At 43.1% G+C, this 18,616-nt stretch overlaps 1 protein-coding gene across 3 annotated transcripts in view; it reads left to right on the top strand.

The window, feature by feature from the left end:
• DTX1 (deltex E3 ubiquitin ligase 1) overlaps nucleotides 1–18,616 on the top strand; it is a 131,461-nt gene that overhangs the window by 31,460 nt on the left and 81,385 nt on the right. For all 3 annotated transcript variants that reach the window (XM_085859109.1, XM_085859110.1, XM_085859111.1), the window contains one exon: nucleotides 12,050–12,666. In XM_085859109.1, the coding sequence (XP_085715235.1) occupies nucleotides 12,050–12,666 (617 nt within the window). The remainder of the gene's footprint in view (nucleotides 1–12,049; nucleotides 12,667–18,616) is intronic.

Here is an 18,616-nt window from a genome sequence, read left to right as displayed (position 1 = left end):
ACAGAATAATTTGATTGATTGTCCTCAATTGAATTGGTGATATCCAAGGTTTGTACCTTTGTACTCATCCTGGACAAGCACGAGTGTCATCACAAGATGGTTGATTGAGAAAGAGTTGCCAAAGCTGTGATGCCAATCCAGCCAGATGTATGTTTTGTCATTTGGTGAAAATCATGGCTTTGCCTCGAGGGTTGAGAATACCCGAACACCTCACAGTGAAGGCACCAAGGTTTTTCAGAAGTTGGGAAATTCTAAATCCAATTTCATATTGGAAAGATAACAGACGTATTTTTTTTTTTAATATCACCAGCAGGTGTTCTTAAAATAAAAAAACAAACTCCTGTCTTTTATGAGCCACATATATCAGTGGGTTTTACAAAATAATTGTGAAACTACGTACGTCTCCCTCTCCCTCTCTAATAACCTCCCTCTCTCCAACTACGTATGGTATTGTTGATGCTAAAGGAAGCAGGCAGTAAGTTACACATACAGGAGTCACAAATAGAGGAATTGCAAATAGATAGCAAATGTATTCAGTGATACAATTGTGTGCACACACTCTCTCCCTCCATCTCTCTCTCTCTCCCTCTCTCTCTCTCTCTCCCTCCCTCTCTCTCTCTCTCCCTCTCTCTCTCCCTCTCTCTCCCTCCATCTCCCTCTGTCCCTCTCTCTCTCCCTCCACCTCCCTCCGTCCCTCTCGCTCTCTCCATCCAAGTCGCTCTGTCCCCCCCTCTCTCTCTCCCTCCACATCCCTCCATCTCCCTCCATCCCTCCATCTCTCTCTCCCTCCCTCTCTCTGTCGCTCTCTGTCTCTCTCTGTCACTCTCTGTCTGTCTCTGTCTCTGTCTCTCTCTGTCTCTGTCTCTCTCTGTCTCTGTCTCTCTCTGTCTCTGTCTCTCTCTGTCTCTGTCTCTGTCTGTCTCTGTCTCTCTCTGTCTCTGTCTCTCTCTGTCTCTGTCTCTCTCTGTCTCTGTCTCTCTCTGTCTCTCTGTCTCTCTGCCTCTCTCTCTCTCTCTCTCTCTCTCTGCCTCTCTCTTTCTCTCTCTTTCTCTCTCTTTCTCTCTCTTCCTCTCTCTTTCTCTCTCTTCCTCTCTCTTCCTCTCTCTTTCTCTCTCTTTCTCTCTCTTTCTCTCTCTTTCTCTCTCTTTCTCTCTCTTTCTCTCTCTTTCTCTCTCTTTCTCTCTGTCTCTGTCTCTTTCTCTCTGTCTCTGTCTCTGTCTCTCTCTCTCTCTCTCTCTCTCTCCCCTCTCTCATGTTTATGTGTATTTTCTGTTCCCTGGCAGATCGGCATGACAGTTTATAGCTTGGTCAATCTCAGAATGGAGTTCACATACCTCAAAGCTATATCCCACCAGTCCCCCTACTTATTTGTTGTCCACCAGTACCATTTATTAAAAACTAGAAAAACTGTAACCTCAACTGTGAATTAAATTTGTAATATCTGAATAATATCGATTGTAATCCTCTATTTTTTTTTAATCTATTGTTGCATCCACCATAAACTTTAACTGGTTCAATGTCAGAATTACATTTCTGGTCCTGTATTATAATTATTCTCTTTTTGTCTATTTTATCATCCAATAGCCAAGCAATATTATGGGACAACCCATCAAAACACTATTTTCACTCCTTCATTCGCTTCACTCGCTTTGCTTTATTACCTCCGCCACCGAAGGTGGATGGACGTTATGTTTTCTCCCCCATCCGTCCGTCCGTCCGTCTGTTTGTCTGTTTATTTGTTAACAGGGTATCTTAAAAAGGTGTTTCCAGATTTGGACGAAATTTGATGGAGAGCTTGGGGATGTGACACGGACGATATGATGAGATTTTGGTGAAGATCCGAATCTGGATCCAAGAATTTTTAGTGATTCTTCACCATTGAGTGATAGGGCTAAAAACGATATATAGCGGGATATCTCAAAAATTTGTGGACGGATTCGGACGAAACTTGGTGGAACAGTTGGGCAGGTGACAAGAACAAGTCGATTCGATTTTACTTCAGGTCCGAATCCAAATACGGCCTACTAGTGGGATACAAAATGTAAACTAATCAGCCTAGCGGAGGTATGCGCTCTACCGAGTGGCCTTCTAGTTATATAGGCATACATCCACATACTTACAAATGCACAAAAACTTTTCAAACTGTGGAGAATCTTGCAATGAGAGCTTTGTCCTCTGATGGGAATGCTAAACATGCCAGCCGTTTACTTTTTATCAAAGAGTTTCTTGCTCCTCAGTTCTGATGTAGCTTAATGCGCAATAAATGTTAAGGCAATTTACCTAAACCTCGTTCTCCCAATCTGCATTTGTAAATTCCTTGCATAGAAAGTGCCAACTAGTGGTGTACGTGAGGTTTTTCTAGCACTGTGGTACTGGAGGGTGCACCCCTTGTCCTTGGTTTGGAGAATAGGGCTTTGATGTTGGAGTCGGTGGAAAGTTTTATCATTGTGCTGCTTGTGGGGAAGGATGGGGGGGGGGGGGTGGGCAGTAGTAGATTTAAGGGTTGAAATAGTGGTGACTTTCACCACCATGCCCCCTGGGCCCCTCTCTTCTGGTACTCTCTTTTCCCTCTTTTATTTTCCTTCTGGTACTCTCAAATTGATGGGCCAAGCGATTGAACCCAAGAGGACACTGCTGTAGGTTTAAGATGGCCTCCTAACGAAGTTGGCGCCAAACTCCCAACGGTCACGCCTTTCATGTGCGCCGGATGGTAATGCCAAATATACGAACCGCGCACAGCTAACTCACAAATGGTGACAAGTTTTAATAAATAAATAATGAAAGTGTCGAGAGAGAGAGATATATATATATATATATATATATATATATATATATATATATATATATATATATATATATATATATATATATATATATATACATATATATATATATATATACATATATATTGTTGCTGATTCGCGCCCGCCGGCGTGCTGACGGCCACGTAACTCGAATCGCGGCACGTCGCCCACCGGACGGACAATCCAGTCGTGACCCTCTCGGACTAACGCCGGGAACCAGTCACGGGTGGACCTTTCGGTCTCACCGCGATCGAGCTAATCAGCCCCCGCGTGGGATAGGGTTGCTCGCCAAATTCGACCTACCTAAGTACCCACGCGGAGGGTAGACCGGGCGATCGCACCTCGCCGCAGGTCGACTTCGGACACGGGCCACTTAAGCGACCCGTTCCGTACTATCGGGATAACCGAGCGGTGTTATCGTCGGCCTCGACGGTTCGATTAATTATCGGGCGTATTCAGCCCACTACCAACCCTTTACGTGAAGCAAGATGAGGATTCAATGAAAGAAATGACGAAGCGAAGCGGGAAACAGTTCAACACAAAGCACATTTATTCGAGCTGAACGGAAAGCACACATATTCAATTCCACCAAAAGCACATAGAAAAGAAAAACACAATGCAATTTACACAAAAAGCAAATGCGACAATGCAGATCTAATACCGATTACGCGAGCACACGGCAACACTTATACAATTTTACTTCACAGACGGCGCCGACAACACATACCCAAAACCAAGGAAAAGAATACCCTCAAGGATGAGGCGGGCCTGAGGCCGAGACCGGGTCGGGCCTACCCGTCTGGTGATGAGACGCGGAGCGGTGATGGTGCCTCAACTCCGCGGGCCTCGCGGGCAGTGTCTGGTAGGGGGTGGGAAAGGGGCCCCCTTGGTCGCACTATCTCAGCGCGGGGGGAAACAGGAGGGGGTTGCTGATGCTCGGGGTATAGAGGATTCCTACTCTGCCTCGAGTCCCGCGACGAGCGTCTCCACCTCGGCCAGGTCGCGCTGTCGGCCTCCCTGGGGTGCAGCTCCCTGCACGACGCGAGCACCCCCTCGTCTGCCCTCGCAGCCTCTCCACAGCTCCGTCCCCTCCGCTCCGACTCCAACGCACACGACGACGACCAGCTCCTTTTTGCTCCTTCTTCCCAACTCCACCGCCCGCGAAGTCTTAACTCTCTGTTCTCTTGACTGACGAACACGGTCGCTTATATAAGCCCCGTGGCTTCGCTCTCTCATCTTTGACCCCCTCCCTTCGACCTTTCACCTCGCTCCCCATTGGCCTGAGAAAAAGTGGGCGTGAATGCTTTTTGATCCATAAATTTGCATATATCGATCGCCCTCCAACGCCCTGGGGGCGGGGCCAAATCGCCCCTTGCTCACCGATTGGATGGAACAAAAGTGGGCGTGTGTCGTTTTTGATCCGTTTTTGAAGTGGAAAATCCGTGGTTTTGTACACGCTGTTCGGCGCGCGCCCTGCACGAGTCCAACACCGGTACCCACAAGCGGCGCAAGAACGGTGGCGATGCGACGGTTGCGAGGTGTGACGTGAAGCGGCGCCGCGGTGGGTGGTTGATGTTGTGGTTGTAACAATGGCGGTTGGTCCAAATTAAAGATAGTAAAAGAAAAACGGCTATCCTGAAGAGTCGCAGCACGCATAAATGACATGTATTCCCACTAGACAACGGGTTTGGGCCTAACTACACATGTACTTACCGAGATACCTCACCTAAGGGACCTGAATGGTGGTTTGCGAATATGGTAACCACAACAATATATATATATATATATATATATATATATATATATATATATATATATATATATATATATATATATATATATATATATATATATATATATATATATATGTAGGTAGGTATCGCAGAAATAATTTCATATTCTATCCAGTTGTAAACTCATGTGCCCAACATACCTCATTCGGCTTAACGCGCTACCTGATCCAACCATGTGACAGATAGTAAGGACAGATGAGGAACGACAATACAGAGATGTGAAACCTTTCTCCCACACGATGGCTTAAGATTGGGAAAATGATAATTGAGTCAAATAAAGGAAGAGTTGTGAAGTTGGTGGAGGAGGAGTGGGGATGGGGGGAGGCAGGGGGTTAAGGGGTTCGGGCAAGGTGAGGGAGAAAAAGTGAAAGGTGTTTGGGAAGAGGATTTAATGTTTTGTCATCGTTATTGTTTCTATGGTCTCTTGCTCGTGGAGGAACTGCAACACAATTGGCGCACGCGTGGAAATATACATGAAACAACACCGGACCTGATTTCAGACGAACGTAGATGCTGATCTTGTGAGAAGTGATGTAACTTCCCAGAGCACTCGGGATAATAAGGACCCCATCTTTTATGATGTCACCTTTTTTCTCTGCTCTCAGCAGGGCAATTAAGAGGAAATGCCCTCCTTGCCATGGTTGCCAACCCCTGGTGTTATCCATGCTCTATCCCTTAAATGCTGAGCATCAAGCGAGAAAGCAGGACTTAGTTTGGTATTTATTTTTACTCTTTGGTATGACTCACCCCGAGTTTGAGCCGCCACGCTCCTCGACTTAGCGGGGATGCTCGAACCATTATGCCAGTGAGTTTGGGAAATGTTTGATCCATACTGGGTAGAGGGAGGGGTTGGAGAGTCTGCCTTCAGGACACATGATAGCCCCCAAATAGCTGCTTCCTTCAAATTGTTTTGACATTTACATGGAAGTGGACTTGGGAAGAAGAGAAGGTCACGAAACAGTAACAGCAGGAAATTGCATCACTTTTCCAAAACAAACCTTCAATTTCATCTCATGGTATTCATTATGACATTGGCATAATTGCCAAACACAATTCCATTCACAGTAACTTGTTTTCTTTTATGCTTTGATAACTTCTCCTAAAATCGACATCCGTCGAAATGAACCCACACATTGGAAATCTACCTCGATGGTTTCACGATCTGCGATTGTGCCCCGTTTATTCAGGTGATGAAACCGCAAAAGGAATGACTGCCAAGAGCAACAAAAACAAAATAAATAATGTCGGCAATATTAAATGAACTCAAGTTTCATGTTTTGTGGTCCTCAGCAATTATAATCGTGTTGCTTATTTGGTGTCCCTAAAACGGTGGTGGCCGGTTCTATCCTTTGTGGGAAATGTACAAGTGCTAAAGACAATACACACGACTGGTTTTGGGATAGCTCTTCATGTTTGGAGAAATGTTCGCCAGTTCACCTCTCCCACCAGTCGAGCTCCCTCTGCTCTGTCAGCATTCCGACTATCCCCAGCTCCTCGAGGACACGCGTGCTCTTCCGTTAACCTCCTCCTGGATAAACTCCCCAAATCTAGGCTTTCTGCACACCTCCACTCTTTCATTCCTCTTTTCTCCGGTCTGTGGGACCACCCGCCAGGGACTCTTCAATTTCACTCTTCCCTCCAGGGCTTCGAAGCAGGCGTCGTGCACCACAACCTCATGTCCACCCTCCATCCTTATCTACATTCTTGATTGATCCTTAGCTCCATGAACCCTACCTAACCCAAGCCCTTCTTACTTGCTGGTTACCGTGTTTCCTTCTCCTTTTTTCTCTTCTCTCCTCTTTTCCTCTTCGTCTGTGCGTTTTGTTTGTGTGTGGCCCCACTTCCCCACTGTCAGTTTACCTTTTGACTCAGTCATCTCACTCTTCCATGAGCGTCAGTTTTTTTTTTCTAAAAAAATTAACAAAATTGTTGGAGAAGGAAGGAAGAATCATTGCACAAGTGTTTCATTTTTTTTCCCTCGATGCGATGCTGGTGACCACATTGATTATCCTCACCAATGGGAATTGCATTTGGGTTTGTTTGGTATTTTCTTTGTTTGTCTGTCTATCTGTGCATCATGTGCTCATGTGGGCCACAAAAGCCATCTGGTGGTAGCCGGTATTACACGTTATATTTTGTCGACTGAGTACCTCTGTAAAGGAATGTACAATTAGAATGTGAGTATGTCTATATAGTACGTACGATTGGAACCTGAATCGATACAATAAAACCAAAAAACGTCCGTTTGCCCGCTGAAGGAACCTCAACCTATGTCGTCAATGTATCATCTGCAGATGACACGGCACGCAAAATACGCAGCACACAGAACAACGTGAACACCGCATAAAACAAGTCCTGGGGAGGGTCTGCAAAGTCTGATTGCTCTTTCTAGTTGAGCTTATTTCGTTGAGCTTCAAGCAATTGTGCTTCAAGAGTTTGTTGTTTTTCTATTTTGCAGGAGTTTGTCACAGTAATGGTTGTACAGCAATATCAGAAACAAATAGCGGAAACAAGCCTCTAATATGTGGCACACCCATCTCGTGCACTCTGTTCGTTTGGGAGGAGATGTGGGCACTGACGAAGCTTGGCATATTCGCTCGAGAGGCCGTTGGTACTTCGGTTTGCTATTCTTCCCAATCATGCTCTTTCCCACTGCTCAGTCACATTCTTCACATAGTTTGTGGTCAGAAGCATATTACTCCCCCTCACATCCCACTATCTTCCATGATATTATTTCATGTACTGTCACTCCCCAGCACCCTTGTTTCAACTTCTTTTTTTTTTTTGCTCTCCTAGTGGAGGCCGACGATGAAGATATACGGCAGCGAACGACTCGAGGAAACAAAAAGAAGGTCCCGTGACCTTTCCCTACCTTTGTGTGAGCCACTTTCACAGCATTGGGCTCCATTAGTGGGGGTGCCCTTTAAATGTCCAAGGCTGCATCCTGCAGATTTGCTTGAATTGCCTCGTATTTAGTAATGAGAAGCCAGGGAATGAGTCTCTTTTCAGACAGGGTGTGTTTTATGCCTTTTCCGTGTCTAATGTCATTATTACCTCTGCCACCGACGGTGAACGGACGTTATGTTTTCACCCCTGTTTTTTTTATGTCTGTCTCCATCTATTGGGTGGTTGCTAGACTACCGTTATTCTCAGGTTTTCCATCTGTATGTATGTAATGGACAGCTCTGGAGGTCACAGGAATCAACCGATTTTGATGAAACTTGACTGGTAGGTTCATACCAAGATCTAGTTGTATGCTTTTGGGGACCTTTGCTATGGACCCCACCGTGGCCTAGCAACGGGACTTTGAAATTTTTGAAAAAAATCCGAAAAATATTTATATATATGTATATATATATTTTTCGAAAATCAAAAATCGGCTTCCGCGCTTTTATGCGCGCTATAATCAACCTCTTTGTCAAAAATTTTCAGCCCGATCCGTCAAAAACTGTATGACTCGTATGCAATTATGTAGCGACCACCCATGTCGCCGACCGGCTTGTCTGTTTCTCTGTCTGTCTGTGAGCAGGATATCTCAAAAAGTTGGGGACGGATTCGGACTAAACTTGGTGGACAGGTTAGATGTGTGACAAAGACGAATTGGTTTGATTTTGGTGAAGATCCGGATCCGGATGTGAGAATTTTTTAATTTTTTTAATAGATTCTTCATAAATGAGAGATCGGGCCAAAAACTATAAATAACTATATTTCAAAATGTTGTGGAGGATTATGACAAAACTTGGTGGATGAATTGGGTAGGTGACGAGAAGAAGCCGATTCCATTTTCGTTCAGGTCCGGATCCAGATCCGTCCTATCATTGGGATACAAAACGTAAACTGTTCAGCCTGGTGGAGGTACACGTTCTACGGAATGTCGTTCTCGTTTTTAGCTCGCCTGTTCGAAGAACAGAGAGCTATAGCGATACCCCCGGCGTGAGCGTCAGCGTGAAAATGTTAAATTTTTTGTATTACGGAAAAACTCCTCGACGGATTTTGAGGAAACTTGGTGGGGGGGGGGGTTAGGTATGGTCCAAGGATCATGCCATTAGATTTTGGACTTGGTCCCCCCCCACCCCCTAAAAAAAATTTAGAGAATTTTTTTTTTTGCATTTCTACATGTTTTAAGTGATTTCCAACCCCCCTCCCCCCCAAAAGAAATGTTGGAGAAAAGAACTATAACTCTGTCAGCACTATTGACATCATATTTAATGAATAAGATATAAGGTTCACTTCAGTGACCCAGCAGTATTGGCGGCGGAGGTTTTGCACTCTCCTGAGTGCTCCCCCTCTAGTTTCCTTTCTAATGTTTTTATCTACCACACTATTTTTTATACGCCCAGTATATATGCGTATATGTATATGTATGTATGTATGTATATATATGTATATATATATATATATATATATATATATATATATATATATATATATGTATATATATATATATATATATATATATATATATATATATACACATACACACACACACACACACACACACACACACACATCATCTAAAGTGGTTGCCATGGCAACCGGGATGCTGTTTTCCATCCGTTCCTGTCCGCACTCTAACTCCCAAAGTTTTCAACTTTTACGTTTCATATTTGGTACATAGGTACAGACTGTGGAGACGGTGTGTAGCGACATACGTTCGTCATCTCAAGTGGTTGCCACAGCAACCAGAATGCTGTTTTCCATGTAGTATCACAATTCTGTATATACCTTCTTGTTATGGCGTATATTGTGCTCACTTGCGCTCTTGTTACTGATTACAATATACAAATACATATATTGCTTTCTAATTATACTTCACTGCAATGCTTTATAAAAAAATATTAATTATTAGATTCGTCTTTTAAAAACGATAAATGTATAAACAGGCGAGCATTGGGTGGCTTTGACACCAACTCTGCTTATGCCTCTGCTGACCAAGTCTCCGGAGGCATTATGTTTTTGGGTCGTCCGTCTGTAAGTATGTAGGTCTGTGCTAATTACCTTCGCATTCTGCGAAAGGTTATGTTTTGGTCGGCGTGTATTTATTTATTTATTTATTTATTTATTTATTTACTTATTTATTTGTAATCTTGTGATTCGTATAACTCAAAAAGTATTAAACTGAATTGCATGAAATTTGGTGGGATGATTGTTTATTAGCCAGGAAGCATTCGATTAAATTTTGGGATCGTTCGGGTCAAGGTCACGAAAAGGTCAAAATCGTCTTTTTACGATAACACGGTCAATTTTTATTCAATTTGCATGCAACTAACGCCAAAATGTTCAGAATTCAACGCCTCATCTTGTGATATGCAATATGACACAATGACGCCCATACTCTTGTTACCCGTTAGGGGTCAAAGGTCGGGGGGGGGGCACGACCTTGAAAAATATGCGGTTTTTGTCATAACGCGGTCAATTCTTGTCCGCTTTACATGAACCCAGCACCAAAATTTCAGAATTTAATGCCCAATCTTGTGACACAATGACGTCATAACACATGTCACCGGTTGGGGTAAAATGTCGGGGGGGGGGGGGTCACGCCCTTGAAAAATATGCGGTTTTCGGCATAACTCAGTCAATTCTTATTCGATTTGCATGAAACCAGCATCAAACGAGATTACCTTCTCTTGTTGAAACGTATTCACCGAGCTTGCGAGTGAAGACTCGCCAAAACGACGTGAGTTGATTGTTGTTTAGTCCGTAGCCCCCGAAAGTCGGGGGGGGGGTCATGACATTATAGATATGTGGTTTGTGTCATAAGACCATTCATATGAAACCAGTTCCCCACACTCATACCAAGAACAAAAAAAGTAGTGGCGGCGAAGGTATGCGCTCTATGAGTGCCCGTTCTAGTTTTCATTGGTTTTCTCTGCAACCCCTTATCCGAATGACACAAAATTGTCACCATCGGTGTGACAACTCATGTAGATTGTTTAACTCATACTTATGACGTCATAGGTCATGTCATGTGGCAGCCATGTTGGGAAAAAGGTAAAACTTTGGACCTCTGTATCTCCGAAAGCGCTCCATGGAAAAAAATTGAAACTTGGTACATGTGAAGTACTCCCCATGGGAAACAAGTCGGATTTTTTTGATGGTCACACTGTGGCTTTGTGAGGATGCCATTATTGCATACATCGAACGCTATTTCCGATCAGAATGAAATTTATCTTATGGGGGTGGGAGGGGGGTGAGAATCTCGGGCTAAATTGTATGGGAAGGAAAAATTTATGATGTCATCGGTCACTTGGTTTGGCAGCCATATTGTTTTAACATGAAAACCTTCAAAAATCTTCTCCTCCAAAACGGCTGAACAGAAGGCGAAACTTTGCAGGTATGATCCGCCTATCTATGAGGAACAATAAGCTCTCCACCGATGATGTCGTAGACCACATGGTTTTGCAGCTATGATTTTTTTGAAGAATAAACCTTCAAAAAATGTTCTTCTCCAAAACGGCTTGACAGATCGAGGGGAAACTTCACCCACATGTTCCCCAAGCCTTGGGAACACCAGGGTATTCACGAATAATTAATACTTCACATGGTCTGGTAGCCATATTGGATTGAACGAAAATCTTTAAAAATTATTTCTCTTGAACCGCTATATAAATTGACGTGAAACGTCACAATTATGATCTAGTAGTTATGGGGAATATATGGTTTAAATTTCAACCTGATCGGACGCATGGTCTGGCAGCTAGAATTCTTTAATATTTTGGATCTGGGTTCAGAGATTTAAATCAAAGTTGGTACAAGTCGGTATGATGATGTAATGATGTGGGCAGAGGCATATCTGGTGACGTTGCTACGTGGAAGAGTGCCCTTCTATTTCTCCTATTACTTTTCTCACTTTCTCTCTCTCTCGCTCTCTCGCTCTCTCGCTCTTCCTGCCCCTCTTTCCTTCTCTCTTACTCACACTCTCTGTCTCTGTTCAACCAATTATTTGTGCTTGCTGATTAAAAAAAAAAATTTTTTTTACATTCACTCTCCCCCACTCCACCCCTTCCCCCACTTCCACCAACACTGTTCACACCCAGACCCTTCAACTATTTAATGTACGTAAATAGTGCATTCCATTTGGAATTCTGATATTCATTGCCGGTCCCTCCTCCTCTCCCCCTCCCTCATCGCTTTCCTCCACTCCTGCAAGCTTAATCCATACTTGTTTTCCATGCCCACCTCCTGTCAGACAATACTGCTTTGTACACTTGTTGAGAGGAAACTGCAGACAGATTGGTAATATGTAACTTGACTCATAAAAAATTTACTTTCTAATCAAATGATAGTTTAATCAAATCAAACAAACAACCTTTATTATTACAAAGGTTCCTGCTCATAGATAATGTTGAAGTTTTTCTTGTGCCAGACAATGAAAGAGCCTTTGTTTGTTAGATGACCTTTGTTTCCTTCGACCCACATTCACCATATTACTTTATCCATTTTTCCCATCAGGAACCATGCGACCCGTGCGCCGCTCACTGTTTGAACCAGCGTCAGCACCTGGGCGAGGCGTTGTGTGGGAGTGGGAGGCTCCTGGAGGTCGTTGGACCCCGTATCCTGCTGAAGTAACGGTGGCTGTTCAAAATGCCTATGAAAAGCAGCACCCTTGGCTTGACCTCGCCCCTCTTGGTCTGCCGGTGGTGTTGGATTTTACGGCGATGTGCCAGGTAGAGCGAGTACCGCGTGGGGCAACATCGGCTGCCGGTGGGGGAATGGGTCGTCGCTCACGCCTACGACGGCGACTCGATGCACCCTATCCTTTACTAGTGGTTGGAGGAGGCCCAGGAGGTGCACCCGCTCTTCTACCCCCACATCAACTACCGAAATCACAATCATGGCCTGTCGGAGGATCAGCGTCCACTGGGCCAAGTGCTAGTTGCCCCTGTTCACAGTGTCGCCCTCCGTTACGCTCTGCCACCACTGTTCTTCCAACCACACTGTCTCGACCTGCTCCTTCCTGTGCCACTGTTACACTGCAGGCAGCCCCTCCTTCTTCCCCTCCAGTCGGGTGTGCTGATATCGTGCAACGTCGCCGTGAAACATTCAGTTCGCCAAACAGCAAAACACAGGTAATATTGCTAGTTGCTTGAAGTTGGTTGGTACTTGAAAGCCGTTAGAGGTTGAAGTTTAAAATTTTAGTTGTATTTTTTTTTATATCCTTGTGTTTTGTTTGACATCTCTCTTCCACTGTTACGGTTGCCACCTTCAGAGTGGAACATTTTCATTGATTGCACACCACATATAAACTATCAAAACATCTTTCCACCACCACAAATCCCCTGTGCCACCCTCACAATTGCAAGTACCGTACAAATAAGGGCTGTAATTTGCAATAAAGCCTCAATCTCACTCGGTGTGGGTCATCAACACCAATGGTGGGTTACCATAATTTGAGGATCTGCAGCTACACGTGAATTGCATGATAACGATAGGCGCTCATTTGCAGTAATCTCAAATTATGGGATTGACACTTGGGAAAACCGCTTTCATTCTTATTTAATGAAAGCAATTTACTCTCTGGAAATTTGTGCATTCATTGAAGTGTTTTGTTTTGTTATCGTGACATTCCCAAGTCCTTGGGAGTTTACAAATAGATGTTTAACTTGTCACATAATGTCTGCCAGGAGCTTCAGTTGGTTTTTCTTCAATTAAAAAAAAGATTTCTGCTTCATTTCCACAAAAATTCCTCACGAGTGCAAACTCGCACGTGATGGCACTCAATGGGACGTGCAATTACATTGCGTCAACAAATTAACAAAATATACTGTTTGAACAAATTGATGCCGGAGCGGGTGTCCTCCCTCACCTTCCGAAGATGGCCTCTCGCCGCGGTGAAGATGGAGTCTGGCAGAACTTTCAACTCCTGGTCTCTGTCCGCAAAATTGTGGAACATTTGTCGACAACAACCCCCAACTTGACCCTTAAGCTTTATTCACCGAACTAGCAAGCTGCTCAGGAGGATTCAGTCATCCCATCTACATCGCATCACGTTACATTACATCAGGGTACGGGAAAGTAGGTGTAGTCCTGTGATCATCCTTGTCTCCACGTCTGGGTTGAATACAACTTACCAACTACGCTGCTCATTTCCGTGATGCAATTCTATCTGTGATTGAAACACAGCCTCGAATAAACGAGCAAGTCGTACAATGGTTAATAACAAACAGGCAAACTGTCCTGAAATGGCAAAAGAGTCATTCCACCTCATATCACCGGAGGCCTCCCAGTTGACCCCCTCAGATTTACTTTAAACTTTCATAAAATAGTTCCCAGGTATCAAAATGAAGCTGCGTAAAATTTTACGTCCACAGATGCGGTCAACTCCGAGATATTGAGGGTTGAAAATGTGGTTGTGGCCCTATTTTTATGGTCGTTGCGAGTATCACAAAATGAACGGCTACTTTTAAACTCCCACAACTTTTTAAATATTAATGCTCGAGCCTTGAAATTTTCAGAGATTATTCTTCTATAACTGCTCTGTAAGAAACAAACATAAAACGGAGTATACCTCTTAATTTTTATGACCTGATCAGTTGAAATCCAGAAAAAAAATGTTGGTTTTGTATGAAGACCCAAATTTGAGACCCCATATATTTTTATTTACCCATCCCAGAAGCTTGAAATTTTTTCAGGTAATAACTGTATAGTAGTAGTATTCAAATACCTGTTTACTTTTGTTAATCAGTCGTATATAATACAGTCATGCTCCCTCAAAAATTGAAAATTTTCATTTTTTTCTCGAAATTCAGGTGAGGATTGCAAATGTATGACAAGGTATACCACTTCAAATTGTTCACCATTGGAAAGAGCATATTCAAGTTTACAAAAGTGTCAAATATCAAAGTGGAATATTTTTTTAAAATATATTTTCTATTTTTAGCTCGCCTGTTCGAAGAACAGAGAGCTATAGCGATACCCCCGGCGTGAGCATCAGCGTGAGCGTGAGCGTGAAAATGTTAAAGTTTTTGGTGCAAGTTATTTCCTTTCTAATGTTTTTATCTACCACACTATTTTTTACTGATTACAATATACAAATACATATATTGCTTTAAAATTATTTGGATCAGACTTCACTGCAATGCTTTATAAAAAATATTATTAGACTCGTCTTTTAAAAACGATAAATGTATAAACAGGCGAGCATTGGGTGGTTTTGACACCAACTCTCTGGTTTTTAAAACTGTTGTTAACACAGTCGTGAATACATGAAGTGTGTGCATGGTGTGGGCACCATGGTAATCATGAATGATTAGTTCTATGATTCAAATTAATAATACAAAAATATATCGCATACTGCAATAACAATGTAATAAAACATTTCACGTAAATTATTTGAATAGGTCCTTGATCTGCTTTTCCAAGTCAGGAGCGAGCTTGCACTGCCTCCCAGTTGACGTTAGGGGAGCATCAATAACTTTCATCACATGGACCAAAGGAACCCAACAAATGTCCTCCCTTGAATGTAACTATATACACTGCTGACATCAGCAGATCAGCCACTATTCCTGAGCTATACTTTTAGCCCCAGCCAGAGCAGTTAAGCTCTTGCTATTTACAAATGAGAAACAAAGAATTACAAATTCAAATTTCAAAGTATTGTGTTCATGGTATCCTCATAGCAGATGATATGTATGTACATTGTATATACATGTACTACACATATGTACTACATGTAAAAGAACTGTTCATTAAATAGCACACACAACGCACACAGCCCTGGCAGAACATCATTTATTCAAATATTTTTAAAATATTGATAGAAACATTATACCACTTTGATATTTGACACTTTTGTAAACTTGAATATGCTCTTTCCAATGGTGAACAATTTGAAGTGGTATACCTTGTCATATATTTGCAATCCTCACCTGAATTTTGGGGAAAAATGAAAAATTTCCATTTTTGAGGGATCATGACTGTATTATATATGACTGATTAAGAAAAGTAAACATGTATTTGAATACTACTACTATACAGTTATTACATGAAAAAATTTCAAGCTTCTGGGATGGGTCAATAAAAATATATAGGGTCTCAAAGTTGGGTCTTCATACAAAACCAACATTTTTTTTTCTGGATTTCAACTGATCAGGTCATAAAATTTAATAGAGGTATACTCCGTTTTATGTTTGTTTCTTACAGAGCAGTTATAGAAGAATAATCTCTGAAAATTTCAAGACTCTAGCATTTGTATTTTAAAAGTTGTGAGAGTTTAAAAGTAGCCGTTCATTTTGTGATGCTCGCAACGACCATAAAAATCGGGCCACAACCACATTTTCAACCCTCAATATCTCGGAGTTGACCACATCTATGGACCTAAAATTTTACGCAGCTTCATTTTGATACCTGGGAACTATTTTATGAAAGTTTAAAGTAAATCTGAGGGGGTCAACTGGGAACATTTTCTTAAATTCGGTGATTTCAGATGGAATGACTCAAAAACAATGTGCCTTGTTGGTTGTTGGTAGAAACAACAAAAGCAAAACCATTGGCCACGTTCTCTGACCCGTAAACACTAACAATCTGACCTTCCTGTGGGGTTTGGAGATAATTAATTTTGATTGTCTTTATAAAATGCAGAATGTAGTCTTTTTAGTGGAAACATACGTGAGTATCTCTCCAAACGGAGCAAACAGTGTATTCCTGTAAATGGATTTGTTTGAAGGAGTGCTCTGGAAGAGGTTTGAATGAAGTGAAAAGTGTGGGTGAGAGATAATATGTGTGGTGTGTGCTTCATGTGCGTTGGTGTAATGGGTCAGGCCATTATCGGTTTTTCATCCCACTTCACCCAACAATGGTACCTTTTTGAGCTATCATACATGAGCGACGACGTAGTGTTCTTTCAGCGACCTTTGTTGTTGTCCCATAAGTGAAACTTACACGTAGTCCGTAAAGTCCAGACTTTCTAGATGTCTGTCTGTTAGCAGATTCTCACTGATAGAAGAATATTTTAATTTTTATTGTTCATATGTTGAAAATAATTCCTTTTACAAACTTACCGAGGCGTGAATAATAAATGCAAGTTCCATTTCAAGGATTCAGCCCACTAAGCTTGCGTAATGGTTGTTTGTCCATGCTCTATCATTTTTAGATGCCTATTTGTCAAGCAAGGAAGCAGCACGTAAGAGACAGGACCATAAGCCCGGTAGACATGCCAACAAAATTGATCTGTGGACACCGCCGTCAAGCTCACGGGGTCTCTTTGGGTTATGGCCTGCCCTTGTCCCTTTGACAACCCGCTAAAGGCGGGTCTCCAGGGCTCATCTGACCAGACCCGTGGGAATGGATCCCCCTGACAAGTGGAGTACTACCTCTGCCGCTCCAGGGGGGAGGGTGGAGGGGCTCCTAAAACCCTGAGGGTTTGGTCGTCGTCGTCGTTGTGGATAAGTTGTACGCATGCTTTTTAATTGTTTAACATGACTCGGCCAGGGTTCGAACAACCGACCTCTCAGACTCAGAGCTGACACTCTGACCATTATGCCACCGAGTTGTTCGAAGAAGAGTTAAAACATCATGTGTGAGCAAAGGAAGGCAGCCCTGAAGCACACATGCAGCCACTGCTTTGGTAAGCGTGCCACAAAGAAAATCTGAGGATATGATGTCGTCACGTACACATGACATGATGTTTCGCAGAACTCGGAGTGATCGAGAATTTGCCATAAATGTGCGTGGACATTATAACTGCCATTCTGATGATTTGCCTTTGCTAACTGGAGTAATTTGCCGTTTCTAACCATGACCCGTCCTATTCCTAATCTTCATCAACAATCTCTCTGACTTTCTGAAGAATCCTCTGTGTTTATTTGCTGATGACTCGTCTGCAGTAATGTCCTTCATCATTCAGACAGGTAGGCTGCAGCCTGTTCCCACTCTTCAGACCTGGTCAAAATCACAATCTGGTCAAACACTTGGAATATGACTTTTAATTCAGACAAGTATCTATGTACCGATCTATCCACCCCTCTCTCCCTCTCCCCCCTCTCTCTCCCCTCTGGACTGGTGTTACTGCGTCACACCTTGCTCAATTTGCCGCCAAGAAAACCAAGGCCTTCAAGATCATCGCAATGTTCCGTGGTGAAACTGAGTCAATGGGCCTATCACTTTCCCATCACAGACAGGTCGCTGGTCTCTCTATCTTCCACCACCTCCTCTCTGGTTCTGCACCCTCTACCTTTCCCATGCTTTATCCCCTCCCTTCCCAGGTTTCCTCAGAGCACACAGGGTCCACCATCAACCCCCTTCTGGTGAAACTCCCAAAATCCAAAATCACTGCTCACCTCCACTCATTCGTTCCTCTTTTTCCTTCTCTGAGGAATCGACCTCCACATTCTCTTTAATCACATTCTTCCATCCAGGTCTTCATGGCAGCTGTTCACCACCATCTCAGATCACCCCCCATTCAAAACCACGACCTTTTACATTACCGTTAATCCCCCTCACCCCCAAACACTGAGGGGTTGGTTAATTGTGTTCGTTACGGTGGACAGAGGTTATGTTTTCACCCACTGCCTGTTTGTTTGTCTGTCTGTCTGTCTGTCTGTCTGTGAGCAAGATATCTCAAAATGGTGCGGACGGATTCGGACAAAACTTGGCAGACGGGTTCGATGCGTGACGAGGACGAATTGATTCGATTTTGGAGAAGATCCGGATCCGGATTTGAGAATTATTTAATTTCTCAAGTAATTCTCCACCATTGAGCGATGGCACCAAAAACGATATATGGCATATTTGCGAAAAGCCGTGGACGGATTATGACCAAACTTGGCGGATGAGTTGGTTCGATGACGAGAACAAGCCGATTCGATTTAGGTCCAGCCTATGAATGGGATGCAAAATGTGAAGTGTTCAGCCTGGTGGAGCTATATGACCTACTGAGTGCCGTTCTCGTTTACCCTGCATGCAGTAAGACTTGGGGTGCTGACCATGCTGACCTTTACAATAATAAAGAGCTCGCTGAAATATTCACTGTCCAGAAGAGGGAGTGAAGCGACCGAATGTTGGAACAAAACAAGACTGTTT

The sequence above is a fragment of the Eptatretus burgeri genome, chromosome 16, assembly GCF_056783735.1.
Source record: "Eptatretus burgeri isolate ZD-2024b chromosome 16, Ebu_testis_v1, whole genome shotgun sequence".
NCBI lineage: Eukaryota > Metazoa > Chordata > Myxini > Myxiniformes > Myxinidae > Eptatretus > Eptatretus burgeri.
The sequence above is the reverse complement of the archived record's forward strand: the minus strand, read 5'-3'. Positions and strand labels throughout refer to the sequence as shown.